The sequence below is a fragment of the Medicago sativa genome, chromosome 5 (assembly GCF_051527215.1).
Source record: "Medicago sativa cultivar Bolivia chromosome 5, Bolivia_mono, whole genome shotgun sequence".
Taxonomy (NCBI): Eukaryota; Viridiplantae; Streptophyta; class Magnoliopsida; order Fabales; family Fabaceae; genus Medicago; species Medicago sativa.
The window spans coordinates 7,808,504-7,827,917 of record NC_140753.1 but is presented as its reverse complement, the minus strand read 5'-3'; the positions used below and the strand labels follow the sequence as shown (position 1 = coordinate 7,827,917).

Below are 19,414 nucleotides of genomic sequence, written 5' to 3'. Positions count from 1 at the left end.
TCTTAATTATCTATGGGATATGTTTTGTAGACCTCAAAGTTGAAACTGTGTGTTTGTTTCAAGTTTACCAAATTTATTCTAAGGAACAATATTCCTTGGAACATAGAGAAGAGAATTTTATTCCAAGGTATATAGAAAAAAGATGTTTGTTTAACATTATAATATTCCCGGGAACCATAAAAAGAAGGATTATAATAGGTAAGTACATATGAAATTATTCTCATCTTCATGGGAACTTTATTCCCACCCTTTTCCGTGGGAAAAAATTTCTATTCCCATGAACGTGTTTTATACCCGGAATAAAAATTAGCAAACTTGTAACAAACATAGGCATGCATATTTCTATCCTTTTATTCCAAGAAATCTACGAATATAACTTGAAACAAACGCACCAACATTGAAGTTCTACCATATTAAAAAAAACACATAAACTTATTTGTTCTTTAAAATATAAAACTAAGGATGTTTATGAATTGGATCTCACTAGTTCTACAATATAAACTTAGATATTTTTGGATTGGATCTCACTAGTTATTTATCAATTGATTTTTAGATAGTTTTTAGCAGATATCAGAAATTAATTTCAGTCTTAAAAACATATGTTTTTTTTAGAAGGTTTTCTGCCTTCTAGGTTTTGACTCCAATATTCCATCATGTGTTTCCTATAAAGGAGGTGTTTGTGTTCAAGTTATATTCGTAGATTTATATGAATAAAATGATAAAAATAAACATGCATATGTTTATTACAAGTTTAATAAATTTTATTTTCGGATGTAAAATATTCTGAGAATAGAAAAAATTTCCAAAGAAAAGGGTTTGAATAAAGTTCTCATGAAGATGAGAATAAATTTATGTATAAGTTATAACTACCTAATATAATTCCAATTTTTAAGGTTTTTGAAAATATTATAATGTTAACCAAACATATTTTTTCTAAATATCTTGAAATAAATTTCACATCTTTATATTTTAATGAATGTTTTTTTTATGAAGGAAATGGATGTTATTCTTAAGAATAAATTTGATAAATTTAAAACAAACACACCGTAAATTTTGAAATTATTAGCAATAATCGTTAACAAATTATTTATCAAATTAATGATTCACCCAAAACATGTAGTATAGGACGTTCCAAATATTAACGCGGAAAGAAGGACGTCAACGATTCTAACGTGCCTTTTGAAGACGTCTTCTAGCAATGTAAACTTTAGGAAAAGCCTTGTAAGAAAAAACTTTAGTAAAGCAAAATGTTTGCACTTTGCACTGTCTAATGGTATACTAACCATAAAGAAATTTTATATTAAAAAATAGTTAAGTATGATTGTTCAAAACATAATGTTTTTATATCAAACTCGTACCATTCCAAAATTATTTCAAGTCTGACTGACATATTAAGTAAATATAAATGATATAAATAATATGCTTATTCTTCATCAAATCTAAAACAAGTCTCTAGTTGTAACCACTTCTCTGTTATTTTCATCTTTAATCACACAGCTGTTATGTTCAAATCTTTATATAATACAAAAGCTTACTTCTATGGGCAAAAGTACATGTGGCATCTTCACATTCTTCAACACATTTAATGTTTTCTTATCATCCAATCAAATTGAATTATGACTCATTTGTTTTTTTATTAGCCAATCAAGATGGACAATGACTCATTTAGTTTTCATCAACCAATCAAAATTGATCATGCCATGATTTGTTCCCCTATATATAGACAATTTGTTTTTCATTATTTTCATGTGTCTCTTCCCCCATCAACAAATCATTATTTTTTTCATTATTTTTTATGTGTTTTGAAATCATAGAAGTTTAATCACTTGGTCGTAGATTATGGTGTGGATTTTCTTTTTTATTTGTATCTAATTGTTAATTGATAATGTTACTTTCCCAGGATCTCATTGGAGAGCATGTGTCTACATTCTACGACTTCAAGATGTTCAACATCAACAATATAATTTTTAGTCAAGACAATGTCTTGCATTTGATATAGAATCAAGATGTTAGAGTTTAGATGCCTTAGGTTTATTGAATATTATTTAATGAATTTATATGTCGATAAACTAATCTCAATAAATTGATTTAGCATTTATCTATATCTATTTTATGAATTTTTGTCTTGCACAAAAACGTATATTACATATGAACTCTTATTTGATGAATCCTACACATGAACTCTTATTTGATGAATCCTAATTGATGATTTTAAACACATCTCCGGACATGTTAAACATCATCATAAAGGTTGCATACAATTGGTTCACATCATCTAATTTGGACAAACCTTTTCTAATAAGAAGACGTCTTAAATCATCATGTTTTACTATGACGGCTTTTCACTTATCATAGTTTCTTCAATAGAATGTATCAAAAGCTTCAATCAACCATTGAGCAATATACATACACAATCCTTTAAGTGTCATTTCATCTTATTTATTTGACAATCAATATATGACTTTTTTCTCCTTTAATTTGTCAATTAGATAGTTACTATTAAATATTTTTTTTTTTGTGGGGACAACTAATTAATATTGTTAATTTTGTTATCTACCCTTTATTATAAATATCATCCATTTGCAAGCAATTCCACCCACCATTTCAATCAAAAATTGTATTATTTTCAATCTTTTGTCTCAATGTCATGCCTTTTTTCTTTTTGTTTTCTTTCTTTTTTTTCCTTTCTAAGTTTCACGTATTTGGTATTTTTAACAAGCCAAAATGATTTTTTTTTTTTAGAAAAAAAATCTATTTAATATAGTTCTCAAATATAACAAAAAATGAATTATATTAACACAAAATTTTCATGTATTTTTGTATACTTAATAATTTAACATAGTTCTCAAATATAATTATTTTCGCATTTATTAAGGATAATATAATGATAATAAGAGTAATTAATATGTCATTTAAATTAGAATGATTATATAAAGGTTAAAATGTGTCATTTAATTATTTAGAATGAAAATGCCTCATTTGATGGATCAGACAGGAAACAGAAAAAAAAAATTAAATGATAGCGTTAATTATAACCCTTAATTAAAGGAAACAACTAAACACTACCAAAAAAAAGGAAACAACTAAACCAAAAAAAATATGGAAACAAACAAATATTGAAGTAGTATATTATAAAAAATAAATGGAAGACATTTAAAATTCAAATAGTTCGATTTTCCTATCTGTATAAAAAAAATGAATTATTTGAATCTTTTAACCTTTTAATTAATGTTTTATATTCATTTGTTTTAAGGGAATATTTAATTTACATAAAATTTTTTTTTGACAAATTCACAAAAAAAAATTCATTAAATTTTGATTTTTTTTGAATGGATTAAATTTTGAAATTTATATTTTTATAATTTAAAATAATTATATTTTATGTGTCATTTTAATTGGGTTGATCCAATAAATATTAAACTGTGTCGTTTAATAGGTCAGACAAATAATAGACTAAAAAATAAAAGGTTCTTTAAATAATAGTCATTAATGTGGTAATTTAAATTAAAATGATTCTGTTAAAAGTCTAACTTATTTAGTCAGATGAAAAAATGTTATTTAAATGATACCATTATATGATATCATGTTTTCATTCACTATTTTTGCTACTAATAATAGCATTACTAATCAAGATTGGTTTTGCTAATAATGAGTTGACTAAATTTCAAGGGTGTGGATTCAATCTCCGCAATTAGCGTGAAGATCTCTTTGACAAGGGATCTCCAAAAAATTTGTAAGTGCTTATTGAGTCATGAGACATGTCCGGACCTTGATGTGTCCTCAATTTTTTTTATGTAAAATTAAAGTCTATTTGCCAGATTCTAAAGGAATTTTTTTTTTGTGAAATAATAATAACAAAGATAATTTAAAAGGAGAATTGAATGATATCTAAAATTAAATTTTACCAATAACTCGGTAATTTTTCAAATTTCAATTTTACGAATTTCCTATAATGTTTATCTTGATTTTTTTTTAAAAATTATGTCATATGTTTTAATAACAAATGCACGTAATTGTCAAAAAAATAACAAATGCACGTAAATGTGTTTTAATATATAAAAAAAACTTTCTCTATTATAAAGATTTGGCTTCAGAAAATGCAAAAGTACATGTGTACATATATGGTGCTTAAGCTCATTAAATGTTATCAAACTAATCCACATCAGCATGTACATTTTCAGTTTTTAGTGAGAAAGGAATGCATTAATATGATATTCAAGATTAGACATTTATCATATCATTAATCAACTATGCATTTATCCTATAAGATATCCATACATTGATCATATCACAAAATTAAAGGGGTAATTGATGTTTTTCTTTGTTGAGGGGAAGGGGGTAATTGAGGTTATTTAATTGATTTTTATTTTATAAAATATTGTTTCTAACTTTCAACATTTTCACACTGTTTCAAAATTCAACGTTCATTCTAAAATTTGAAATTCTTCTCAAATTCTCAAATCCCTTTTTCGTTGAGTGGAGAGTTTGGTTTTCGATTGTGTCCTCCTTCAATATACGTTGACATCTAAATGTAAATTTTACATATCATATTTGTAATTTTTTTTCCTAAATTTTTTTTTCCTAAATTAAAAGCACAATTTAAAGAGAATATATGACGTCTCAACTAGACTTTATTCATTTGTGCTATATATATATATATATATATATATATATATATATATATATATATTATATTATTAAAAAAGGGGGAGATACAAATACAAATTAGGGGGACATAAACCTAACCCAGTAAATCCACGCAAAAGTGTAGGTCGACCCTAAACAGATAATACAAAAAATTAAAACAACACAAGTGGGTCAGCTTCTAATTAATCCTAAAACTAATCAAAGGTTTTGCGTATATATGTAACTCATCAAATTATTTCCCTAATTTATCTATCATATATTTTTTTAATAAGCATGTATTTTGTCAACTCAACATATCACATTAGCGTTTTTCCATTTTTAGATTCCTCCAAAGACCAAAAATGAAGGAATTTAAAATAACGCAAAAAAATAAAATGATTTTTTTATATTTAATATAAAAAATTAAGCTAATGATATTAAAAAACTAACAAAATATTTCATCATAATGTTTGAAGTTATGAGGGAGTCTTCAATGGGTTGGATCTTCATATTTGGCTAAGAGAAACCCCACAAATGAGATTGACGCACCCCTAAAAAAAATGAGATTGACACCACATTTCACTTATATGTTGCTCAATATGTACTTTTGCATCTAATGTGTAGAAGTTTAACTCACACACGACACATTAACATCTCTCCCTTAAGCGTGAGACTCTTTGTATCTATGATATGGTGAAATAACCAAATAGAATTCAACAAATGACAGCCAAAAACTGAAACAAAAAAATCATCATAATATTATGTCTTCTGTGGAAGTCTACAATGGGTTGTATCATCACATTAGACTAAGACCAATCATATAAGTGAAATTGATATTGCACCAATCGTAAGATATTAGATATATGAGTCACCATACTTATATGTTGCTCAATATCTATTCTTGCATATAATGTGAAATTGTTACTCACAGTTGACAAATTAGCATCTCTCCACTAAGTATCATAGTCTTTGTATACGTGATCCACCACCAAGAACCGCTCCCCCACAATGTTGAACCGGGATATGATACCGTCGTTGGACCTTGAAGGGGAGGCATCACTGTGTGGATCGGCACATTGGAGAAAGAACAACCACACAGGTGAGAATTATACCACATCTTCATTCAAAACTTGAAGGTTTAGGTATGAGTTTTTTTTTTCTTTCCATTTGTTTGTTGTTCAACCTCCATTATTTTATCAAATCTTTAGCTTTAATCGATACATGATACATAATTATATTCTCTACGTCAAGTATAACCAAATTCTAGCCCGTGCTTGGCACGGGTGTCCAAACTAGTAATATAATAATAGTATTTGTTCAACAATTGAACAATAATTAAAAGATTTTGATCAATTCCAAGAACGTATAAAATACTTGATTGCTTTTTAAGTGCAACTGTTCCATTGCCTTCTACTGCGATGTGTACTTCATTCCCAATCCGACTTTGAAAATAGCAGCTTTGTGGAGCTCTTTGAAAAATATATTGATCATAAATCAAATCGCGTTTGCAACCATGGTGAATAAAGGGTTTGTCAATTTTAACGTTGCAAGTAGTTCCTTAAAAAAAAACGTTGCTAGTAGTGGTTCCTCTTTCTCTTTAATTTTGGTGATCATCAACAATGTTACATTTCCATTACTGCTGTTGAAACTTGCATACATTTCCATCAACAATTGACCGCATCTGTAACTTTCTGCGTCAAATCTCTACCAACATCTCTTGGATTCGTCTATTTTAAAGTGAGTAATTCGCTTTAGAATATAAAGTGAGTAATATCAACCATTAATAGATAGATCAAGGACATATATTGTGTGATTAGTCTTTATATTTTACTTACTTTATAGGATCCAAATTTTATCTATGTCGTTGGTGATTAGTCTTCTTGCAATAACTTAGGGGGAAAAGTAAGTAAATTTTTTGAAGAATTTTGTTTTGGGTATGTTTGGATTGACTTATTTGAGTCTATCTATTGACATAAATTTTGTGGGACTGTTTGAAATAAATTTTGATAACAACTTATGACACTATTTTTTTAAACAACTTATGACGATATATAAATAGCATATGAAAACAACTTATATAATATAAAAAAAATAATTTAACTTTATTTAATTATTTGTTATAAAAATAGCCTTTGTTAGCTTATACATAAGCGCTTATCATGATAATTGTTTATGTTATAAGCCGTAGATAAGTTGTTATACAAACATGCCGCTAGTCTTCTTTCCATTTTGTGGTTTTACCATTGCGAGACAACACAATTAATGATTTTTTTCTTCACATGTTCTTTCTACTTGAAGTAATCTTATTCGAGATGTATTAATTTTTTTTGTCATGTCATGAAAGTCTAATATTTTCCGTTAAAACTCGTTGATCATTCATTTAACAACATAATACCTACAAAGAATAATTTGGTTCGTCGAGGAGTGGTTCCATTAGGTTCTATGTTGTGCTTCGGAGGTTGCAGTTAAGAAGAAACAATCAAAAATCTTTCCTTGGAGCGTGACTTTTACAACGACCTTTAACGTCTAGTTCTTTGTTGGTTGGGGATCTACACTGCTCAACCCATTGATATTGGTTCGCATGCGCTTTAGTTTAGCAGCGCTCATGTCTTCATAAAGGAAATTTGTTCAGGCGATTTGGTTGGCTAGTATTTTGACTCGTTTGAATAGAGTGAACGTAAGAGTCTTTAACGATAAACAAATTTCTTCGGGGCAACTTTTTGAGTGTGTGAGACTCTATTCTTGATGATGGCTGAATGCACACAAACCAACTCAATTTGTTGATTTTATTCTTGATTATGTTTTGAAACTTGCTACTTTGCATTCGTTATTTTTTCTTTAAGACATATCTTATGCCTCAAAGGGGTTTATTAATCTAATTATCTTTTTTCCCCTAAAAAAAATCTAATTATCTTTTGGCATCTTAAAAAGAAACTGCATGAAAAAATAATTTAATGTATGACTAACAAATTAAAATAAAATGCAATTAACATTTTCAATCACCCTTTCAAAAAAAAAAAAAAAAATTTCAATCACGTTAGGTTAGCAGATTCAGGACCGCTGGCATGCGGGCCCACGCATCATATTCGTTTTGAAAATCAACGGCTAAAAACGTCCGGTTGATCACTCCCGCATGATTGGACACAACTGCTTCTAAGTTAACTAACCATCCACATTGTCTTCAGAAACTTTTTTTCACATTTAAAATAAAAATAAATAAACTTCTTCTTTTCTTCGCCACACCCTGTTTCGTGAAGCACAGTGCATCATCAAGATCTCTCTACCTTTCTCTCTCTAACACACATTCTCTCTCTCTCTCTCTCTCTCTCTCTCTCTAAAATCGAAGATGAGCAAGGGACCGGGTCTCTACTCCGATATCGGCAAGAAAGCCAAAGGTGAATTGAATCGATTCTTCTTCGTTATTGATTCGATATCGTCAGTTATTCTGATAATTTCATTTTTCTTTTGTTTGTTTTAGATCTTTTGACAAAGGACTATAACTCCGATCAGAAGCTTACCGTTTCATCTTACAGCACTACTGGAGTTGTAAGCTCTTTGAATTTCCACTACAATTTATAATTAATAAATCTATTTATACAATTCAATTCACATGCTAATTGCATTATCAGATGTCAGGTTACTGGATTTCTAGTTAAGATCTAGCTTCATGTTATATGTCACAATTAATTTGTTAGCCGTTGTCGGCTATGTAGCACCGATACTTCTGATGTGTGATTAGTGTCTGGCTTATGTTCAATTAATTCTTGGGGAAATAGTCACTTTAGTCCCTGAATGAGGAACGAATGAATAGTAACAATAGTCCCTCAATGTATCAAAATTTCAAAATAGTCCCTGGTTGTGCATTTTGTTAGTCAAAATAGTCCTTGATATTAAAATATTTCGTTAATATTGTCATATTAGTTCTTCAATAGACTTACTTATTATCATATTAGTCCTTATACGTACTTACTTATTGTCATTTTAGTCCCTATATAAAAAGAGTTATTGTGAGTATTAAGGGATTATTTAAGCGTTAGGGACTATTTTGACTAACAAAGTGGACAATCAGGGACTATTTTAGAATTTTGATATATTGAAGGACTATTATGACTACTTGCTACACATTCAGGGACCAAAGTGACTATTACCCCATTAATTCTTTTTTGAAAATTTTGACCGGTGTCGCCCTGTCTATGTTGTGTCCTGTCTATATCTAAGCTTCATACATTGAGCATTTGATGATGATTGTCGGCCGTTCCTTTAAAAACATCGTAAACAGTTGCCTATCTTTTTATTTTAATGTATTATTTCAAATTTGTTTATCAAAAAGCTACTAATCTCATCAGAACTCCACACTTAAACGTGATTTGGCAAGAGTAGTACCTGGATGTGTGACATCCTAGGAAGTCCTTGTGTTGCACCTCTCCCGCCCATCCCACTTAGTGGGAATAGGCTTGGTGGTTGTTGTATTTCAAATTTGTTTATCAAAAACTCGTAAGGCCTAGCACAAGCGGTAATACCGACATTGTTAGGCTGAATATCTTTTGTGTTGTCCTTGGTTCGAACCGGGATCTTCCATGTCGTGTGTTAGTTTTTTTAGTTTACCCGCTTCGTCTATAGACAACAAAACAACAACAGCAACCAAATTTTATCCATCCAAGTTGAGTCGGCTACATGAATCAAACTACCCCATTGTGTTGAACCAAACCGCTTTGTCTATAGACAAAACAAAATTTGCTTATCAAAATAATAATAATAATTGTTCCCTCTTTTATTATTTTTTCTCTCTCTCTGAAATATGACGTTGAATCATGTAGTTACGCCTCAGAAACATTTAAAGCGAGCTCCAGTATTTTAGTCTGTACAAGCGGTAATACCGACATTGTTAGGCTGAATATCTTTTGTGTTGTCCTTGGTTCGAACCGGGATCTTCCATGTCGTGTGTTAGTTTTTTTAGTTTACCCGCTTCGTCTATAGACAACAAAACAACAACAGCAACCAAATTTTATCCATCCAAGTTGAGTCGGCTACATGAATCAAACTACCCCATTGTGTTGAACCAAACCGCTTTGTCTATAGACAAAACAAAATTTGCTTATCAAAATAATAATAATAATTGTTCCCTCTTTTATTATTTTTTCTCTCTCTCTGAAATATGACGTTGAATCATGTAGTTACGCCTCAGAAACATTTAAAGCGAGCTCCAGTATTTTAGTCTGTACATAAAGACTGATTCATATTTTATTACGTGGTCACCTTGTTAAGGCTGATGTTTATTGTGTAGTCAAATTCATCCCTGTAAGTAATAAAATGTAAATGTAATGTAGGATGTTTGACTTTGCTGTATCATCACAAATCACTAACTCTGCTCCAAATCCAATGCTTCTGTATAAACTTGTTTCACGGTGTTCTACTTTTGTGAATTTAGTTTTGGCTTTCTGCTAGTCATAAGAGCGGAGCATATGGTTTTCAAGACATGTTGTTGGACTTGTGAAGTTGTGAGTCCCTACGAACCATCCATTATCGCACTTATACAGAATACAACCTTTATTTTATTATAACACTTTCGTTTTAAACAAAATAGCAATATCTTGGACAAGAGTTGAGTTGAGGAATAATACTATATGAACAATGTCTGGGAACACAAAAAGAAACTGAATGTTTAGAGACAATTGGATTGAATGTAGACATGAACTTTGACAGAAGGGTTTTTATATGTTGATGTAATAATGCTACATCAAAAAACAGCGCCACCCTTGGAGGCTTGGATGGTTTTAGGAATCAGACATGGAAGAAACAGATGGAGAGATAAAATCAATGTAGAATATAATTTAAAAAGGGGGGAATTCTTGGTAGTCTCTGCTGTTGAAAGTTATCACGCAGGTTGCGCTGTTTTCATGTCTGAAATACTTGGGTTTTGAATTCTGATATATACCATTTATGCTCATAAATCGTTTTTAAAAGTTGACATGATAACAAGCTTTCTTAGTTGTGTAACATGTATTAGAAACTATCTAAGTAGCTGTGCAGCTTTATAAATTAATTGTCTGGTGATTTGAAGTGTCGATTCAGTGCATAAGAAAAATCACAAATCAATGGCCAATAATAGACAGCAGAGGCTCAGAAAAATTGTTGGTGGTTGAAATTTGATTTGTCAATATCTAAGTAATTGAAAGCATATAATTAAGACTGAGAAAATGCGAGATTGAGTGATTGATCACTGGTATAGTGAGTTGAGAAATCTGTAGAGGACAGGACATAGATTCAGTACTTTGTTAACTAATAATGCCAATGCGAGACTGACAAGGTGCACTGATGATCAATTGATTTGTCTAAGGGAAGTCTATGTTGCATTCATAAATGTTGGAAGCCTTTTGTATAGGCCACTCAATACGTTTGAATCACCAAATGATTAGTGTTGCCATTGTACATTTCCATAATTCCTTTTGGAATTTCTCCTTACATGATGCGTACTGCATGCTTATTACCTAAAATTTGGGGATAGTGGATACATGTTGATAGCAATGAAAGCTTTTCAGCTTGGTTGTTCTGAAGGCGATTACTGTCAAGTTCATTTTTATTTTACCTTTATCCCTTTCTTACTTTTTCTTATTAAGAGATGCTTAGTTGCTGTTATACATTTTCATAATTCATTTTGGAATTTCTCCTCACATGTTGCATACTGCATACTTATTGGCTAAAAAATTAGGGACAATGAATGCATGTTGACAGCAACGTAGGCTTTTCAACTTGGTTGTTCTGAAGGCAATTACTTTGAAGTTCATTTTTTATTTTACTGTAATCCCTTTCTTACTTTTTATTATTAAGAAATAAGCGCGCACACATGCTTTCCATAATCATCAATAACGTACAAGGCATGAATCAGAATTCATTCTTAATGCCGTACTGCAGCGGGTTCATGTTGAAGGTGGCAGATGTTTACAGTTTTATTTTTTTAATAGGGGGATGGTTATCTACAAACAGTACTCTATTTCCTCCAAGCTTTGTGTCTGGAAATTATATGTTCTTTTTAAATTCATGTCTGGCTATTGTACTTTCTGGTTATCATGGTGGCTTTCCAAATACTAAGAATGTGCTATGGTGCCCAGGGTCACGACTCAGCTGAGATCATTTTTTATGAGCAAAGCATGTCTAAATCTAATGTTCATTTCAATATGGCTTCTTCCTTTCAGGCACTCACTTCAACTGCTTTGAAGAAAGGAGGACTCTCAACTGGGGATGTGGCAGGACAATACAAGTATAAGAACACCCTTATTGATGTCAAAATTGAGACAGCGTCAATTGTGGGTTACTTTGTCTTTTAGATTATAATGATAATATATGTCTTAAGTAAATCATCTCATGTGGTTCTCCCTCTTCCAGATCAATACAACCCTCACATTCACTGACCTTTTTCCATCCACAAAGACGATAGCTTCAATTAAGCTGCCTGATTATAGTTCTGGCAAGGTACGTGATTTTTCATCTTTTGTATGGTATATGACTGATTGCTGTACACTGTCTCTGAAATTGTGTGGGATTTGTCATTTGCAGTTAGAGGTTCAATACTTCCACGACCATGCTACCTTAACCTCAGTCGCTACACTGAAGCAATCCCCTATCTTTGATGTTTCTGCCACTGTTGGTTCTCCAACCCTTGCATTTGGTGCTGAGGCAGGCTATGATACTAAATCTGGTAGTTTTACTAAATACAACACTGGGATTAGTTTCACGAAATTGGATTCATCTGCTTCAGTAATCATGTAAGATTCTAATTTTACCAAGATTTCTGTTACAAATCTCTAGCGGTAGTTCATATGAGCAACATTAATATTGAACATGTTCTTTCCTATCAGTGGCGACAAGGGTGACAGCATTAAAGTATCATACCTCCACCATCTAGACCAAATCAAGAAGAGTGCTGCTGTTTTGGATATTACCCGAAGGTTCTCAACAAATCAGAACACTATTACGGTTGGAGGGTCTTTTGCTGTTGACCCTCTGACACAGATCAAAGCTAGGTTTAACAATCAAGGAAAGGTTGGGGGACTCCTACAGCACGAGCTCTTCCCAAAGTCAGTGCTGACTATTTCTGGTGAGGTTGATACCAAGGCCCTGGAGAAAAAACCCAAGTTTGGGTTGGCCATTGCTCTCAAACCTTGAAGTTTTCCTTTATTTTTAAAACGTGTGATTTGAAATCTAAACTCTATTCAATACTCCATTTTTTTGGTGGCCCTTGAAGGGAGGGTAGAATAATAAGTTCCACAGATGAGCGTTTCTAGGTTCTTTCTGATTGGATGAATTATTTCAATAACTTGAATCAACCTATGGCTTCCGTTTCCCATTTTTGATTAAATTTCCTGCTTTGCTTCTTACATTGTAGTAGACATTCTGATATATGGAAGTCTTGTTCTCCGAGAGGATCCTTATCTATTGTGTTTTACCTTTAAGTTCTATTTTCATATTTGCTGCAACATTGATTTTTACATACGCATGGGTTTTTCCATATTTGCTGCATGTTTGTGCGTAAGGACTTGACTCCATAGCACAAAGTAACTTGGCCTCATCCAAGTTTTTTAAAACATGCAGCCAATTCCACACTCGGGCAACACCCTTAATTGCCGGGTGTGTAGAATCCTGTATCTGGTCCGAAACCGTTGCCTATATTTTGAACATTATCTCGATCTCTCGTGGTCATTTCTCTGTTTTTTCTTCATATTTCATTTCTTTCCACCTTCAGTTTTCGCCCTGAAGGGAGCTTGCATGAGGAAAAAACTACGTTAAGTTTTAATGAGGAAAAAACTTGGATAATAATGGATCCATAAGGAAAATTAAAAATTGAAATGATCTAAGTTCTTCATTAACAAATCTATATTCATCTCATACAGAAGAGGTCTAAATATATTGTAAAGTACATCTCTCATGTCAACATTCGTATGTTGAATTTAATTTACATGTCAACATTTGCAACAAAAAAAAAAAAAAATGAAACATTCGTATTTGACAGAAATCAGGAGGGTATGAGCTATCAGCTATGTAATAGACTAGTAGCTAATCATGTGTTTCGTTATGAGACGTTATCTGTTTGCTATATCCCCTCTCGCTACAAATATCATTTCTGCATACAAAACATATACCACCGTGATTTGTCATTGCACGTAGTAAATGTCTTCCCTTTATTTTTTATTTTTACAATTTGGCAACAAAATTACAATTATTTGAAGCAAAACATTGAACTAGCATAGTGTAACGTTTCTATTCATTAGCAAAATATGTTAAGATTTTTAAGTCGCCATGCCAGAGAAAATTATTGACCTAAGACAATGGTCAAATTGGTTATAAGGACCATCCATGGTTTTGATTTAGAAAAGAAACCGAATTAAAACCTTACAATTCATAAAAACTGAACCGACAAATTGGTACATCAATTTCTGCAATTTTGAACCAAACTAAGATTACCTTAACAAAAAATCGAACAACACTTTTTCAAACCAAATTGATTATAACAATGGACATGAAACGCTAAGTGCAACTTTGATTATTTTTTTTTTTTTTTTATTAAAGGTAGACACACCCGTTCTCCATGCAACAACAAGCACAGCATACAACTAGAATTACTGTTTAGATATAAATTAATCATAAGATGTAAACCTACCTGTCATGGGAAAGCATGGGAAAGCAAAGTTTTTTCCCACCATGGGAAAGTTGAATTTTTACCACTAGATTAAAAGAAGAACATGCTATTATCATGCATTCTCTACACTGGATTTTTTTATACTATCTTCCATAACCATTCTCTCTCATCTCTCACCCACCACAACATCAAGCTCACGGTCTCAACTCTCCTCCATACTCTTCTCATTCTTCTGAATAAGCAACATCGACATAAAGATCCTTAAAGAAAATATTGTAAGAACTAAGAACATCTTAACAAAATAAAACCACTACCAACTTCCTGATTCAATTTGTAGAATAAAAAAAAATTGAGGTCAAATTTCATGTTATTAATACCCAGACTTGGCTATTTTTGCATTAAGATGGAAACAAATGCATCAAGTTTACCATACTTTGTTTCACTCTAAAATGCGGCAAAATACTTCCATTCTGTGATAATCAATATGAACTAATTGAGTAAGATCTGGAACCTCATAAGCACATGGTGACAGCATAGTCAAAACCACTGAAGTTATTCTCTTGCCAGAGTGGATTCAACACAAGAACAGACAGGTTTCACTCGTCATACTTGATGATAGTACACAAAGAATAGAAGGGGTTGTCCCTAGTACACAAAGAAATTCAGAAGAATGAGAAGAGTATGGAGGAGAGTTGGGACCGTGAGCTTGATGTTGTGGTGGGTGAGAGATGAGAGAGAATGGTTAGGGAAGATAGTATAAAAAATCCAGTGTAGAGAGTGCATGATAATAGCATGTTCTTCTTTTAATCTAGTGGTAAAAATTCAACTTTCCCATGGTGGGAAAAAACTTTGCTTTCCCATGCTAAATCCCACCGTCTAGCACAGGCAGAAGACTGATTGCAAAATTGAATCATGAAAAAACCTAGGGGGTACTTTAGCGATTTCAAACTTTTGATCTATTAGTTGACACTACAATGCAATATCACCGCGATTTGGAATTTGCAGCTGCAAACACCGCACCTGCAGAACACGGCTCGCTGGCAGAATGCAACGAGACCGCCCCACCAAGGGCTATCAAGCCGCAATTGACAACATGGAACTACAGTTTACATATAATATCAACAATTTATTCGATGAAAAATGTGTAGCTTAAACCGCAACTAGATTCTTCTTAGCTCTGCTCTTAATACTAATTTAACTTAACAATCTAAGATATGCCTCAAATTAACTAAATTCAAGAATCTAAGCTTTACCCCATAAATGCAAAGGAGCTACATAACTAAGAAAATAAACATGTGCCAAATCAAAGACACAAACCGCAAAGTTAGACCAATAAGTTTGTGAATAGTCGGTCATATACCTAACAAGCAACAACCATTTGCACATAACAATATATGCCCAGTTAAGTTACATTTCCCTGCCCAGCTCTAATTCAAAAACACAAATATTAACAAGCAATAGCTACACACATTGGATATCATTATCCAAAATAAAGCTATACAGTATTTTTTAAAATCTTTTCCACATTGCTCAAATGATCTTCACTTGTAGATTGAAACAGGATTGACTATGCGCATGATTGAAACAATGACAGTAAAATGAAGATTACAAGTATTGAAGTTCCATGTTGCCATAAAAGTTGTGAAAGTTTCATGTCAAGCAACGGCACAGTCAAAATGAGTTCTCCATTCAACAACAAGCACGCTATAAAACTAGAATTGCTGCTTAGAATTGCTGCTATACAGTATTTTTTAAAATCTTTTCCACATTGCTCAAATGATCTTCACTTGTAGATTGAAACAGGATTGACTATGCGCATGATTGAAACAATGACAGTAAAATGAAGATTACAAGTATTGAAGTTCCATGTTGCCATAAAAGTTGTGAAAGTTTCATGTCAAGCAACGGCACAGTCAAAATGAGTTCTCCATTCAACAACAAGCACGCTATAAAACTAGAATTGCTGCTTAGACATGTAATAAGATAATAAAGTGTGTGCGATTGTTCAGATATTGGGACAAGTTGTATCAAACATCCATTTCAGACAGTATCCTGTCTAGCATAGCATGCAAACCTACCTCCATGCACAGACAGAAGACAGTAATTGCAAAATTGAACTATGAATAAATCAAGGGGATAATTAAGTGATTCCGAAAATCTAACTTAAATGTAGAGGTGTCAATATCATGGGGCCTTGAAGTTTTGGCCCCAGCCCACATAGTAATGGGGCTTAAAAATCCATAAGATTAAAAGGTCCACATTCATGCAAGCCCACAAATCAAAAGCCCCCAAGCCCCAAAATTTCTAGAAACATTTTCTTTTAAAGTTTTTTTTTAAAAAAAAAACCTATTTTTAAAGTTTTTTTTTAATTCAAAACAAATTATTTATACAAAAATACCTTATTACGATTTCATTTTAAAAAACAACTTATTCAAAACAGCTTATTTATGCAAAACAGCTTATTCGAAACAACTTATTTATACAAAACAGCTTATTTGTGCAAAACAACTTATTCAAAACAACTTATTTATACAAAACAGCTTATTCCGATTTCATTTTAAAAAACAACTTATTCAAAACAACTTATTTATGCAAAACAACATATTTATGCAAAACAACTTATTCAAAACGGCTTATTTATGCAAAACAGCTTATTCGAAACAACTTATTTATACAAAATAGCTTATTTGTGCAAAACAGCTTATTCAAAACAACTTATTTATACAAAACAGCTTATTTGTGCAAAACAACTTATTCAAAACAGCTTATTTATGCAAAACAACATATTTATGCAAAACAACTTATTCAAAACAGCTTATTTATGCAAAACAGCTTATTCGAAACAACTTATTTATACAAAATAGCTTATTTGTGCAAAACAGCTTATTCAAAACAACTTATTTATACAAAACAGCTTATTTGTGCAAAACAGCTTATTCAAAACAGCTTATTTATGCAAAAACAGCTTATTCGAAACAACTTATTTATACAAAATAGCTTATTTGTGCAAAACAGCTTATTCAAAACAACTTATTTATACAAACCAACTTATTTGCGCAAAACAGCTTATTCAAAACAGCTTATTTATGCAAAACAACATATTTATGCAAAACAACTTATTCAAAACAGCTTATTTATGCAAAACAGCTTAGTCGAAACAACTTATTTATACAAAATAGCTTATTTGTGCAAAACAGCTTATTCAAAACAACTTATTTATACAAAACAGCTTATTTGTGCAAAACAGCTTATTCAAAACAGCTTATTTATGCAAAACAACATATTTATGCAAAACAACTTATTCAAAACAACTTATTTATGCAAAACAGCTTATTCGAAACAACTTGTTTATACAAAACAGCTTATTTGTGCAAAACAGCTTATTCGAAACAACTTATTTATACAAAAAAACTTATTCAAAACAGCTTATTTGTGCAAAATAGCTTATTTAAGAAAAAAACAACTTATTCGTAATAAGCTGTTTTGCATAAATAAGCTGTTTTGAGTAAGTTGTTTTGCATAAATAAGATGTTTTGCACAAATAAGCTGTTTTGAATAAGTTGTTTTTGCATAAATAAGCTGTTTTTAAAAAAAATATCGTGTTTTGAATAAGTTGTTTTTTAAAATAAGATCGTAATAAGCTGTTTTGCATAAATAAGCTGTTTTGAATAAGCTGTTTTTCATAGATAGGTTGTTTCGAATAAGCAGTTTTAAGAAAAGTGATCCTAATAAGTTGTTTTGCACAAATAAGCTATTTTGTATAAATAAGTTGTTTCGAATAAGATGTTTTGCATAAATAAGTTGTTTTGAATAAGTTGTTTTGCATAAATATGTTGTTTTGCATAAATAAATTGTTTTGAATAAGTTGTTTTTTAAAATGAAATCGGAATAAGCTGTTTTGTATAAATAAGCTGTTTTGAATAAACTGTTTTGCACAAATAAGCTATTTTGTATAAATAAGTTGTTTCGAATAAGCTGTTTTGCATAAATAAGCTAAGCTGTTTTGTATAAATAAGCTGTTTTGAATAAGCTGTTTTGCACAAATAAGCTGTTTTGTATAAATAAGTTGTTTTGAATAAGCTGTTTTGCACAAATAAGCTAATTTGTATAAATAAGTTGTTTGGAATAAGCTGTTTTGCATAAATAAGCTGTTTTGAATAAGTTGTTTTGCATAAATATGTTGTTTTGCATAAATAAGTTGTTTTGAATAAGTTGTTTTTTAAAATGAGATCGGAATAAGCTGTTTTGCATAAATAAGTTGTTTTGAATAAGCGGTTTTTAAAAAGTCATTCTAATAAGTTGTTTTGCATAAATAAACTATTTCGAATAAGCTATTTTGCATACTGTTAAGAAAAAAATTATAACATGGGGCTTTATTAGGCCCACAAATAAAAAGATTTTATAGTGGGCTTGGCCCCAAATAATTCTTTTCAATTAGGGGGCTTTAATTTAGTGGGCTTGGTGGGGGCTTTTTTAAGTGGGCTTTGAAATTTGGGGCTCTATTGACACCTCTACTTAAATGCAGCTGTCATAGTGCAATATCACCCCAAATTGGGAACAATTCACAGCAGCAGCAAACACAGCACCTGCAGAACATGGATAGCTGGCAGAATACATTACAGTTGACACCATGTTCACTCGGCCAAACGCTATCACAGTTAACATAAAATTACAGTATATGCCTATAAATAAATACCAACCCTGTTTATTCCACAAAAACTTTATTTAACTTAAAACAACTAGATTCTTGTTAGCTCTACCCCTAAAATTAATTAAAATAGTCTAGGATATGCCCTTAAAATTAACTAATTGCGGCCCCTAAAGTGCAATATAACATTGATTTGCACACAGCTCTCGACCGCAAATGCCACCCCTGAATACCATATGGCTAGCTGGGAGAATACATTGCAGTGGACACAGTCCACTCGCCAAGTAGCAATTGACAACATAGAATTACAATATTTATATAAATATCAACAATGCATTCTACATAAACTATGTTTAGCTTCCTCTACAAAAATAACTATGTTTAGCTTAAAATGTAACTGCATTCTTGTGAGCTCTGCCCCTAAAATTATTTAAACTCAACAATCTAAGCTCTCCATCTAAAATTAACCAATTTCAACAATCTAAGCTCTGCCCTTAAATGCAAAG

The 19,414-nt window shown here is 31.3% G+C and overlaps 1 protein-coding gene across 1 annotated transcript; it reads left to right on the top strand.

The window, feature by feature from the left end:
- Window positions 1–7,862: 7,862 nt before the first annotated feature.
- Window positions 7,863–13,055, top strand: VDAC2 (voltage dependent anion channel 2). The gene is made up of 6 exons (XM_085713086.1): window positions 7,863–8,021; window positions 8,105–8,172; window positions 11,820–11,930; window positions 12,010–12,096; window positions 12,181–12,389; window positions 12,483–13,055. The coding sequence occupies exons 1-6, from the start codon at window positions 7,973–7,975 to the stop codon at window positions 12,787–12,789; spliced, it is 831 nt and encodes a 276-aa protein (XP_085569212.1). The 5' UTR covers window positions 7,863–7,972; the 3' UTR covers window positions 12,790–13,055.
- The last annotated feature ends 6,359 nt before the right edge of the window (window positions 13,056–19,414 follow it).

Coding starts and splice junctions, on each gene's coding strand:
- VDAC2 (XM_085713086.1), top strand. CDS start 7,973: ATGAGCAAGGGACCGGGTCTCTACTCCGATATCGGCAAGAAAGCCAAA. Junction 12,097..12,180: donor CTGATTATAGTTCTGGCAAG/GTACGTGATTTT, acceptor TGTCATTTGCAG/TTAGAGGTTCAATACTTCCA. Junction 12,390..12,482: donor TCATCTGCTTCAGTAATCAT/GTAAGATTCTAA, acceptor CTTTCCTATCAG/TGGCGACAAGGGTGACAGCA.